We start from the raw sequence: 13,324 nt of genomic DNA, 5'->3' as shown, positions 1-13,324 counted from the left end.
ATCACTATCTCCGGTTTGCAATCCATCGCTCGCCACTTTCACTTGCCAGCCCGAGCTGCGCTATCTTGCCGTTTGATTGCCGAAATTAGCGCGTGCTAGATAATGCTACTGCCTCTACTTAGGCAAGTAAAAGTAAAACTGAACTGACAACCCCAGTGAGGCTGATTTTTTTTTTTTTTATGTTTTTACGACTTAAGTGGGACAACAATAAAACACCTCAGAGGTGAGGAACAGGATTTCCAGCTCTGTAGGGCGCTTTGAAGTAAGCCAAGAGAGCCCTCTATTGTCAGTCAACACGTTTCCGGAGCAGATCCGGCAGGCTGAAGTAGCCGGAAGCGAAGGAAAAGATAGGAGTCGGTCTTCTATCAAGAAAGGAAAAAAAAAATGGGAGGATAGTTTGCACAAGCTGCTTTTTTTTTTTTTTTTTTCATAGGCACTATGTTATAAATCCTATCTGAGGAGCGACCCTTCAGCCTGCACTATGGAGATGGACTGGGGGAATAATTGTAGTCTTCCGTTTCTGGCACAGTATCATCTAAGAAGGGAGAGGACTAAGAGCCCCCCCCCCCTCCCTAGCAAGAGAAGATGGAAAGCGGATTTAGACGATATACAAATGTGTTCAAAACAGAAAACCCGTACTAGCAGGCCGATACAGAACGGTGCATTCGGCTGAATTAGAACAGGGAAAGGCTTCGCCCTGCCCTTAGCAGCAAAACGCTTTAAATCATCTGGCAACAGCATGGCGTGGACGTTGGTTCTCTAAAGCCGTTAAAGGCTGGCTTCCATCTCCAGGACCAGCTGCACGCGCCTCTACCCAGCCCATACAAGAACAGCATTGCCAATGCTAGTCACGTGACACGGATTCAGACTTGGGACGGGGAGGAGTAAGGTTATAGTCTGCCGTTGCTGCACCCTAGGGCGGGGAAGTCGGTCGACCAATGGGGAAGCGGAGTGGGCGGGCATCGTGCAGCGGAGGACGGGCGGGATTGGCTAGCTGTAGTTGAAGCGAGTGAGGGGCTGAGATTGATGGCAGGCGCCGGGCGGGGGTGGCACTGAGGAGGGGGAGAGCACGAGAGGGAAAGCGCGTGCTTGTCGGGTCAGTTATTCAGAGCTGGGTTCTCGCGCGCGCCTTCCTCTCACTTTTCATTTCTCTCTATTTCTGGGCTGTGCCGCCCTTCTGCCTGCCCGCGAAAGAAGGAAGCGAAACCGCCGCTGGACGGTCCGAGCTCCGCACCACGACCTGGATGGATGGGCATGGGGAGGAGAGCGGACGTCGCGTGGTACTGCCCCGGGGCTGAGTGTCTGCCCCGCGGCCTCCTGCTCCTGCTCTTCGCCGCTCTCTGCGGTCGTACAGGTAACTGGTTCCCGCCTCCCCCGGCGCAGCGGTCCGCGACGCCTTCCCGTGTAACCACTGGGGGGGTTATTCCTGTGTACGGGAGGGAAGCTTCTCTCTCCCGGGAAACCCCTTCCTCTCACTCTTTGTGACAGAGGTTGGGATTTCCGCTTGGGGCTCTGTTTTCGCTGATTTTCCCGCGGAAGTCTGCGTTGAAGCGGAGATGGAGTAGTGTTGCGGGTGCCGGGGGGGGGGCTTTTCTCTAGCTACTTATGAGGGAGATTCCACCCCCGCAGCCTGGTGTTGCTGCCGCCTTGCTTTCTGCAGCTCCTCCCGCTCTCTGGAGCCCAGCGCTTCTGTTTTATCCGAAGCTGGGATGCTGTTTATGGATTAAGGTTTCTATGATCGGGAGCAGCTTGCATTTTGGGGGAACAAAATTAACTCCAAGATACCAATCTAAGACAAATCACAGATCCCGTGTTCGCTTTAAAATCGGGTCGTGAGAACTTAAGATCAAAAGAGACTTTTAAAACGTGCCTAGTTTTAATAACCCAGAAACATTTCTCCAAAGTCAGAACAGTGAGAATCGACTTATTCACATTAGTCCTATAGAAAGTTTTTGGTAAATTAAAGTTTTAGACCATTTTTCCATGTCCTTAGAAGCTTGCATGAAGCTTAGTTCTGACAGTGTTTGTATATTACTGAGATCAGTTCAGTATGCAGGCCTCATGGTGGTAATATACAATTAAACTTTTAACGTTTCTTTATTGCAAACCTCAATTGTTTAATCTCTATTAATGCTGTTCTTCTAAAGATGCCAAATGCATACAGTGCATCCGTTTGGAGCAGGGTTAACTAGAGGAATGTGGATTTGAGGCCTTCATGTAAATAAATTAAATCTTCAGTGTTTAAGACTTTGCATATTGGAATAGAACAGACCTCCCATTTAGCTGAAGTTGGGGAATAGTTAGGCTTCAGATTCCATTAGTAGTAGCGCCTCCTCCCCCCACCAGCCGCTTCCAAAACTATAACACCTAGTCATCCAGTAATTGCAAAGGTTGTGGTATGTTTGCCAATCAGACCTAAGAATCTAGTTTTGTTGGTGAAGTTACCACCTCTTCAGTTTTCACCACCACTGTAAAACTTGTTCTCTTGAGATCATAAGTTTTATGTATTTTGTAAGGCTTTTTGCAGATGGACAACCATATGTTTTGTTTTTTTATAACTTCTGTGTTTTATAACTGTTCATAATCTTTGCTCAGCCCATATGACTTCATGTGACTTATTACTACAGCTTTTTTTTTTTTTTTTTGGGGGGGGGGGAGGGGGTTGTATTTGCCTAGTATACTGAGTGCTTTTAGTTCATAAAATCATATTTAAAAAAATCATATTTAGTATTATCAAATTGAAGGAAATAGTCTGTAGACAGGCATGAAAGATGACTAGGACCTTAATAGCATTTTTACTTTTGTCACTTGATTTAAAAGGTGTTTGACATTTGTTCTTTTTCTAAGCCCTTTGTTGTAGGAAAACAATATCTAAGCATTAGGTAAAAGTACATTAATATCCTGGAAGAGTAAATCACTTGTCAGTGAGACTATGTACTGTGTAATTCTGGCCATCCCTTGGCAAGGGTTCCCTCTAACCTATCCCTCTTGCTAAAGTGTACATTTCCTGAATGAAAATCAGATGAGGAATTGCTTGTGCACATGTACACTTTATAACCTTTATTGGCTAGGTCATTGAGGTTGATTTTAGTCTGCATTGTTTTGGCATTCTGACAAGATGTTTATTAGAGGCATCAAATAGAGGCAAAGGTTGGTATAGCTGGGTGTATGCTGCAGAGATATTCATAGTGAAATAGACTTGACTTAATCTTGAAATGCTATCTCTTGCCAGACTTATATGACCAAATGCTGAAGGCAAATTAAATGAAACTGCCTCAGGTCTGCAGGAAAATGTTTGGTTAAAGGAAAAAAATTGTATAATTCAGATGAAATACTTGGTAACCAAGAATCTAGCCACTGGTGTAGGTGAAGCAATAAGTCTTGCCTCCCTATCTTGTTTTGAAAATTAGGTTTTTCAGCCTTGGTCCCCTTTTTCTTGCTCTTGTGAACATTTCCACATTGACTTTGTGCTGCAAATGCTTTTCTGTTTTTTTTTCTTTCACTCACATGAAGTATTTGCAAGCAAATGTAGCATCAACCAGCTTAAACAGTGTTGTTGAAAAGGGAAAAATAGCAGCAGCAAATCCTAGTGACAGGCTGTTATCAAATTTCAGTCCTTTCCTAACACAAAAGCTGTTTGTGATTTGAATTAGCTTGTGCTTGCACCTTCTTTGGCTGCTTCTCATCCACAATCAAATTTACCAACTACTTTTGTTTATGCTTGGTCTTTTTCTCTGGAGATCTAAACAAGTATCATGGTGGTTCATCTTATTATGAGGTTATTTTCTTTCAAATTTGGATAAGAACTGTTGTGTCCTAAGTTTTTAAAAAGAATTCAGAAAGCCATGGGAGGTGAAGACACATCATTTGAGGTCCGTAGTAACTCAATTTCCTCCTAATAATACTATTAGTCTTTATATCTAACTGTAATGCATAATATACAAGGCGAATTGCTTTACCGTTCTTTGCTGCTAGCAAATGACTTTCAGATTTTTATCCAGCCATGTGTAGCAGACATGCTAAAATCTTTAAAATGAAGTATCGAGATAACATAAATGTTTTTTTTGATGGTTTTCTTTTCAGTATGTAGAATTAAGACAAACAAGTTATAGGTGATACTTTTTTTGTTTGATTTAACTTAATGCATTTATGACTAGCTTTTCAGTATTATCTTGCCTACATACTGTTAATGCAGTTCTGTCAGTGCTCCTCTTCAATGGCAAGGGAAATGGGATTCAGACAGTAACCAACGAGGGCCCTGACTTTTATGATCTGGGGAAACAAGCATGGGGGTAACCTGCTAGTGCATTGTTTACTACCCTTAACCAATAAGCCTATATAATGTTGCATCAACGGCAAGGGATAACAGGGAATTGGATTCAGACAGTAACCTACGAGGGCCCTGACTTTTACAGTTTGGGAAACTGATAAGAATGGGGGTAACCTGCATGGCATGGTGGCTACAGTCATAAGCTTGTTGGGCAGACTGGATGGACCATTTGGTTCTTTTCTGCTTGTCATTCTATGTTTTTAGCAGTCAATGAAGAAATAGCACAGTTACACTGATTTAAATAGTACAGACTCATCAACTGTGGCATCAACTGGTTTAAACAGTGTTGCCTGTATATGCTATTACAGCTCAGTGAAGGGGGGGGGGGGGAAATACCAGAAGTGGTGAGGCAATAGCATTTTCCAGTTGAAAGAGCCTATATCTAATAGTGGGTGAGAGTTCTTTTTGTGTTGTTTCAAGTGTTTGATCGTACTAATTTCAAATGTTTTGTGTTCTTATGTATTTCTAAAGTTCCCTTTAAGTACCCCGATTCTCAGATTCTTTGTAGAAGCATTGGCTAGAGATTCTCTTGCCTCTTGCTAAATATATACTGCAAAGGATAATCTTTCATTTCAGAAAATAATCATAAAAAGGGAAAGTAGAGGCTGTTTACAGAAACCTTACAATATAGTTGGTTTGTTTTTTTTTTTATTATTTTGGCACGAGAGGGCCTTTGTTCCATTCCAGACTGTATCTAAATTCCCCAGGATTCTGTACCTGTGCACCTCTTTCCATCACAATAGTACACTAATTCCTTCCCTCTAGAGCTGCCTTGTAATAACAGCCTTGTGCTCAGGAGAGCATGGTGAGCTGTTAAATCAGGGAGCACTGGGGAGTCTGACCTTTCTGTTTTGCAGGCTGAATGAACAGAGAAGAAAAGGGAGGAGGAGAGGGGAGCATTTGTAAGAACTTTGCTACTGGGGTCCCTTGCCAGTGCTATTTGTTTTCTAAGGGATCATGGCAGTGTGAAACTTGAGCTTGTTTTCTTTATGTACAGGAACTGAAGTATAAATCTACCACCTGCATTTTCTTAAGTTTTCTCAAACTACAAGATAGCAGTGAGGATGGTCAGACTTTGGGACAGAGAAAATACAAGTGTGATTGAGAAGAGGGAGTGGGCATATTTATTTTTTAAGAGGCTATACGTTTGGTTTCTCATAGTTCCTGAAGACTCTTTAATTCAGTGAGACCAGCAAGTGTAAATTTTTACTTTCTTAAATTTTGGCCCTCGAGTACTAGTAGATAAAATGGCGAAAAGCATTGGTCTCTGTTACTATTCTAAGGGCCATACATGGTTCTGGTTTGTGTAACCATACTATGCAAATTAATGTTGTTCTTGACCATATGTAGACAAATCTGATGCACATTATTTGTGGATATCCTGAAAGCCAGATACATGCAAGGCCCTCACTGAGAGTCCCTGAATTGTGCTCTGTGTGGCACCCTTGCTGTTAAAGCAGAGTCCAGAAGGAAAGTTTGACTATATTTTTTGGAAACAAGCAAAAAAAATCCCCAAATAAAGATTATCTGTGTTTAAAAAAAAAAAAAAGTAAACTACTACAATACCCTTCATAAATCCAATTTTTATTTATTTTTTTTAAATTACAGCAGTGGTTTGTTATTTGGTAGGTGCTAGATTTTAACTTTAGCCACAGTCTGTGACCTGGAAATGATGCTGCTCCTTGGAATAGAGGAATGTGTATCTTCTCTATGGTGTAATCTGGAAGCTATTGCACAGCTCAAGATAGAGTGATTGTTCTGTGGCACCTATGATCCTCTTAATATCTTTTTTTTTTTTTTTTTTTCCTCCCCCCTTAGGTGATTGTCAGCAGCAGGTACAGTGTCGGATCCATAAGTGCACCTCAGACTTTGTATCGCTCACCTATCATCTGAACTCCGGTAGTGATGGTTTTGATTCTGAGTTCTGCAAAGCCTTACGAGCATATGCTGGCTGCACCCAGAGAACTTCCAAGGCATGCCGTGGAATCCTGGTGTACCATTCTGTCATACTGGGCATCACTGATCTCATGAGTCAGAGGAACTGCTCCAAGGATGGGCCCACGTCCTCTACGAACCCCGAAGTCCTCCACGATCCTTGCAACTACCATAGCCGCACAGAAGCCAGGGAACAAAGAGGGGCAGAGCCCATCCAGCCTACTTACCTTTTTTGTGGCTTGTTTGGAGACCCTCATCTTAGGACTTTTAAAGATCAATTTCAGACATGCAAAGTGGGAGGCGCCTGGCCTCTGATAGACAATAATTACTTGACAGTGCAAGTAACAAATGTGCAGGTGGTTCCAGGTTCTAGCGCCACTGCTACAAATAAGGTAATGAGGATGGGGTCAGCCCCTAAAATGTTCTGTGTGGCCTCTGGAGAGGAATTTGGCACATGAGAGTGAAAAATATGTGGCAGATGTAATAAATGTAGCTTTTTAGTCCATATGGATAGTAGTGAAGGTTGCTTTACATTATATGCACAGTAGTTTGTGGGCAAGAATACTCCTTGGTGTTTCTTTACCTGTTTATCAAGGTTGGTCTTTCTGCAAACCTTCAGTTTATGGTATTTAAATTATAGTAAATTAGTTTTATGTATTTTTTCCTTTTTTAATATAAACTGGAAATACAAGTAACTTTATATTGTTGGTCACTTTGCTTGCGACTTTTGGCATGCTAGCAAGATAGTTTGAAATTTTTCTTACTAGTGTTTGCTTTTCACTTTTTTTTTTTTTTTTTTGTTGCTAGCATGTTGCAAGCAAAAACGGAACTATGTGAGTGTGTCATTGAATGACATTTTGCTTATTAAAAATATTTCTTTGGGTACTTTACTCCTTCCCTCTTGTGTGGTATATTGACTGTTCCAGTGTAAGTAAGTTCACATCCACCTTTGGCTGCTGTTTAAAGAGGGTAAACAAAGTCAGTGAAAATATATATTCGGCACTCTTAGGTCATCTTGTGTTGTCAGGCTTGTCTGTTCTGCCTTCTGTACATTAGGCAGGAAACTGATGAATTTGAGGAAAGCACTGTGATAGTAACATGGGTGTTTGAGGGCTCCCCATCATACAAGTGATGGGGCTAGCAGAGTGCAATATTTGGGTGAGCTGGCAGCAGAGCAAGCTTGTTTTAAGATGTCACTGTGCCTTCTTGGTGCTGTTCCGTACAACTGCCCTGTGGATTACTTTTGTGTTGCACATGCAAAAAAGGCTGATTTGTTATGAAATGAACAAGTACGGGGTGGCCAACTCCACAAGAACATAAGATTTGCCATATTGGTCAGACCAAAGGTCCATCAAGCCCAGTATCCTGTTTCAACAGGATATTGTGGCCAATCCAGGTCACAAATACCTGGCAAGATCCCAAAAGGTTAATTCCATGCTGCTTAACCCAGGGATAAGAAGGGGATTTTCCCAAGTCCAACTTAATAATGGTTTATGGACTTTTATTCCAGGAACTTGTCTAAACCACTTTTAAACCCAGCTATACTAACATCTTTTACCACATCCTCCTGCAATGAATTCCAGAGTTTAATTAATGATTGATAAATTGTGTTCATTTGCATACAGTGCAGGCAAATCTGTTTCATGCATATTCATTGTGGATATCCTGAAACTTGGCCTGTTTCCAGCTTTCAAGGACTGGAGGTGGCCACCCCAGACTAGTATATCCTGGTGCTTTGAAGGTCTCCTTAGTTGCTTAGGCCTCTGTCACAGGTGTGTGGGATTAATTCATGCCAGTAGCAGTTGGCAAGATGTTTTTTTTTTCCTTGTCTTGCCACTTTTTATGCCTTGTGGTGGCAGTGAAGATGTGAGTACTGTTCTATTAATTTTGCTGTGTTTGATTCTTGTCACCCTACATTCTTAAAAAAAAAAAAATGTTCGAATTAATCTACTGTTAGTGTGAAGTTTACTAAAGTTCTCGGAGTATGAAAATATGGTTAGGACTCTGATAAAAATTTTGTAATTCTAATTTTCCATTAGTATTTCAGGATTAAATAGCTAAAGATCTGAGGTTTTAGCTTTTTCGTCTCTTGGTCATCTTTTCATTTTATGGCATTGCAGCCTCTCTTGACAGTTTCCTTTCCCTCTCTTATGCAGCATCAGAGAGAGAATAGTTGTCTCTTAGATACTGTAGCTAATAATGTGAAGACTGCATTGTCTAGTAGTTTTTGCTGGCTTGCATTTTTTTAAGTCACTGATGTGGCCTGATTCTGGGTACAAGTGTTCTACTAAAGTACCTAAGAATGGGAATAGTCTAAAGTTAGTTTTGTTCTTAAATCTTTTAAAGGCTGATGGGCATCACTTTCAGTTAGATGTGAAATGGTGTTCACTGCAGCTCAATTTTCCTGTTAGGTAGAGCTGTCCTGGGAATGTCACGAATAATTCATGACCATTACATAACCTCAGGATCCTTCAGTAATCTACATAAGACTATAGGTCAAACTTAACTTTTTATATTTTGCTTCCAAATGTATGTTGATTTTATAGAGTTGGGTGAATTTTTCCAATAAACCAGAGGATGTGGTTAGTGCAGTTAGTGTAGCTGGGTTCAAAAAAGGTTTGGATAAGTTCTTGGAGGAGAAGTCCATTAATGGCTATTAATCAATTATACTTAGGGAATAGCCACTGCTATTAATTGCATCAGTAGCATGGGTTCTTCTTAGTGTTTGGGTAATTGCCAGGTTCTTGTGGCCTGGTTTTTGGCCTCTGTTGGAAACAGGATGCTGGGCTTGATGGACCCTTGGTCTGTCCCAGCATGGCAATTTCTTATGTTCTTATGTACACTCATAAGATCTGGACTTACGGCTCTTTCATATGTGGTGTTACTCTGTATGACAGAAATAGACTAACATGCAATGGCAAAAACTTTTTAAATATGTTCTTCAAGAAGTGTGATTTGTGAAATCCATCAGTACTACCTTAAGGTATCTTTGTTGATGTTTGGCCTCCTGGCTGGTCTTTAGGATACATATTGCAATCTAGTCTGAGCAGCCTTGTGAAATCTGGTACTAAACACAAGACACCTGTTTTCGTTTTCATTTTCATGGGATGAGCTTTATAGGTAAAACACACTTTTTCATTAATGACAAACTGTATTTTGTTTCTGGAGATACTTCCATAATTTAGGAAATTTGTAAACATCCAAAAATATATCTGTAAGGTCTAAATCTCCCATAAATGACAGCTTTTATATTAAGGACAAAGTACCTGGTCCCTTGACCTTTGTTCTACACATCTGTTTATTGAATTTTCACTGAAATCTACCATATTAAGAAGCCATTTTGAGTTAAAGCTGCAAAGCCTAACTTGAAGTATGCAGTGAGTAATGGAACTTCCAGAAAGAAAACAGGTGCAAAGATGGCATATCAGCTGTAGAAATGTTCATTGTATCTAGTCTCATTTTCTCATCTTCTCTGTCTTGTTTTAACCATTTTTTATGATTTGATATTATGTTTTAACCATCTTTATTTTATTGTTTTATGATTATGAATGTATGATTGTGATCTGCCGTGATCATGTGAAATATTTATTTTATTTGCAAAAATTTATAGGGATGTTAAACTGTTATTGGCTAAACAAGGACTACAACACCCAGAGGCCCCCATTAACATTATTAGTGGTATATTGGTTGTTTTCTGTAATGCTTGATATATTTTGACTGCATATTTTATTATACACAGTTTTATTGGTTTGGAAAATCAGAATAGTAAATATTACCATTACCAAGTTCTGGACACTCCTGTGCTGGCATTGGCAGTTATGTTGATTGTATGAGTGTTTATGCCCTCTGCCTAGGTTTGAAGTGCTTCATTTTGTAATGGACTTCGTAATTTCTATATTGCCCTACCCAGCCATTGCATATTGTAAAAGTCAGGTTATTTTAGAGTTTAGTAGGCTGTTGGAGGTTTTTTTTTTTTATTATTATTTTTTTAAATGTCATTAGTTAAGATGTAAAAATCAATAACCAAAGCTCTGCTTGCATACTACCTCCAAATTCTAAATATTTGTGGAAACACTCTGGGGCCGATGCAATACAGTGTGCTCAGCCTAGCGCACTGTTAACCTGCAGTTGGACGCGGGTTGTAGAGACGCTAACTAATCCCCTTTTGCAATAAGGGAATTAGCGCCTCTACAATGCACATCCAACACGGAGTGAAACTAATAGCACTCATCACATGCAAATGCATGTGGATGAGCCTATTAGCTACTCACTTCCGATGCAAGAAGATGTGCATCCAGGGGACATGCTTTTGTGATCAGAAATTGCCTGCCTGGAGCAGGCGTTAATAATTGCTGAGCTCTCCTTAAAGCCAGTACAGAAAAGCAGGAGGAGAAAAAATGAAACTAAAAAAAAACTCTGGTGGTTGGGTGCAGGAAATAGACACTCAACTGACGTGTCTGTTTCCTAAACCCCCTGGCTGTGTGGCGTTTAGGAAAACCGCTGATAAACTCAGCATCTGTTTTCCTAACCGGTGGATGGCTGACGCCAATCGGGTTCTCGTTGGCAAGGAGGCCCGATCCCTAATTTAAATATTGCGTGGCGCCCCTAGGAGAGGTGCATTAAAGCAGGCACGGGAGGTCACGTGATGTGGTAGCCGGAGGGACGTGTTTTCTTCGGGCTCCAGCCTCGCCCCACCCATCGCGATCCATCAGCCCGCGGAGCATTTCAGCCCAGCAAAGTTAACAGCAGCAGGGGAGAGTGTGCATGTCGGGGGTGCAGAATCGGGGGAAATCGCGGACCCCTATGCCCTCCAAAAGCACGAAAAAAGAAAAAGTGCCCGCTCCCGAAATCAAAATGGCCGCCGCAACGGAGGGTGAGTCTCCCTCCCCCCCTGCACCACTCACGATCGCCGAGATAAAAGTTGCCGTTCGTGAAGCACTGGAGGAGAAGCTGTCCTTAATTACAGCTCAGCTGGGGGAGGTGAAGGATTCGTTGGCAGCGCTGCCCCCCGCTTAGAAACGGCAGAAGCCAGAATATCGGGGTTGGAGGAGGCTGTGGAGGTGGCTCAAGGTAAAATGGCGGCGGGAGATAAGAACATTCAGGCCCTACAGCTGAAAGTGGAAGAGCTGGAAAACAGAGCGCGCCGCGACAATTTAAGATTTCTGGGGTTTCCAGAGGCGGTGGAGGAGCGCTCTTTATGTTCCCTCTTGGAAACCTGGCTCCCCGAAGTGCTGGCACTGCCTCATCTGCAGGGTAAGCTGGTAGTGGAGCGGGCACACAGATTGGGGGCGCGTGCATCGTCGTCTGGGCGCCCCAGATTAGTTATTGCAAAAATATTAAATTCTGCCCATAAAGCAGAGCTTTGGCGGGCATCGCGATCAAAGAGGGAGTTGCAATACCAATCTCATTCAATCAGAAATTTTCAGGATTTCTCAGCTTCAGTGTCAGAAGCCAGACGGGGTTTTTCACCCATGTGCTCTAACCTGCATAATCGTGGCATTAAATTTGCGCTCCTGTTTCCCGCACGCTTGCGAATCTGGCACCAGGACCGGGTTCATACTTTTGATTCAGTGGAGACAGCACGGAACTTTGTGGACACACTGCACCCATAATTTTTTTTCTCTTTTCTCTCAGTGTCTCAAGCATTTAAGTTTTCTCGGAGGTCTGGGGTCTGGACTGGATCACTGTGGAGGTCCGACATGCGGAGAGAGGGAGGCTCTGGCTAGAGAATACCGGATGCCCGGATTGTCACTATGGATCACTGCCCTTTGCCCAGGGAGACATTACATATAAGCATTGGTTGGGGGTTTTTTTATCTTTAATAATTCTCTCCTGAACTCTCCTAATATTGGTATGCGGATGGGGAATTCCTTCTGCAGCATCACATCTAGACTTTGGTTATATAAGCGCAGGCTCATTGTACTGTCTGATGTTACTTTTCAACGCTTCGAAGGAGTTCTTTTTTTTTTTTTTTTAACAGAACCCAGGAAAAGTGGGAATATTGCAGTTTTACTTTGCAGGATTGATCCAGATTGGTTGGATGGCACGATCTGACATGTGGCTTGCGGTTTGCACCAACAGCGGGACTTTTCTGTTGCACTTTTGTGCAGGTTTGCCCTGGACTCTGCATCTATCCTGGCTGTGGAGTGCGGTTCTTTCTTTATTGAGCATGAGCCCTGGATTCTGGATGGGAGATCCCTATCTTTCCTCCCTGGGGGGGGAACAAGAAGCAGGGGAGAAGAAGAAGGAAAAAAAAAAAAAAAAACCCCTGTTATGTATATATATATATATCTATACCTCCTCTGAATGCATTTGCTTTCAGCACTTCGAACTCTGAAATTTGCAGTGGGGAGTGGCTGTCGCAGTTGTCTGGGGAGATGGACTTTCAGACCTTGTTTTGAGACATTATGGGAGACCTATAGTTGTTTGTGTTCTTTCTGGCCTTATTAGCAGGGCCGAGTTAAGTAATAGGGGTTTTTTTTTTCTCGCTTTTCTCTGTATGGTTGCCATTGGTTGTTAATAGTGTTGGCACCGAGTGAGTTCAATGAGACTGGGGGTTCCGTTGGGGGTTTAATTGGGATTATTATTGCTCAGTAAGGAAGGTCAGCAGTAGGGTAAAGTGATACAGGTAGGGGAAGGTGGGGCGAGGTACTGGACACATTAAACGTGATCCTCTGCTTCCTTTATGGAAGCCAGGGTGAGGGGGAAGACGGGGATCGGCCGGGAGATTAGGCTTGGAGCCTTGGGGAGGGGATGGGAGGGGGTGGGGGAAGGGACTTTGTTGGGGGGGAGGGGTAGCAGTAGAGAAAGGGTTGGCCTGAGGTGGAGGAAGGGGGGGGAACCACACAGAGGGGAGGGGAATTCGAGTTGTTTGCTGTGGGAAATATATACAAGTGCTATGTCTTCTCATTATTTTTTGAGGCTACATGCTGTGTTGCCTTGCGAACCTTGGAGGGGAACCCTGGCTGGGGGGGTTTCCTGCCCAACTCTATGGTACTCTCTTTGTGGAATTTTTCCTTTGAGTTCTGTTATGAGTGATTCCACAAACTTTGTTTCTTG

At 42.5% G+C, this 13,324-nt stretch overlaps 1 protein-coding gene across 1 annotated transcript in view; it reads left to right on the top strand.

Annotated features, from left to right (window-relative positions):
- Window positions 1-1,034: 1,034 nt before the first annotated feature.
- Window positions 1,035-13,324, top strand: part of RGMB (repulsive guidance molecule BMP co-receptor b) — a 56,314-nt gene continuing 44,024 nt past the window's right edge. Inside the window, exons 1-2 of the mRNA XM_029572775.1 lie at window positions 1,035-1,354; window positions 6,149-6,657. Of these exons, the coding sequence (XP_029428635.1) occupies window positions 1,249-1,354; window positions 6,149-6,657 (615 nt within the window). The 5' untranslated portion in view covers window positions 1,035-1,248. The remainder of the gene's footprint in view (window positions 1,355-6,148; window positions 6,658-13,324) is intronic.

This window comes from Rhinatrema bivittatum, chromosome 1 (assembly GCF_901001135.1).
Source record: "Rhinatrema bivittatum chromosome 1, aRhiBiv1.1, whole genome shotgun sequence".
Classification (NCBI taxonomy): domain Eukaryota; kingdom Metazoa; phylum Chordata; class Amphibia; order Gymnophiona; family Rhinatrematidae; genus Rhinatrema; species Rhinatrema bivittatum.
This window is presented reverse-complemented; position numbering and strand designations above follow the sequence as displayed.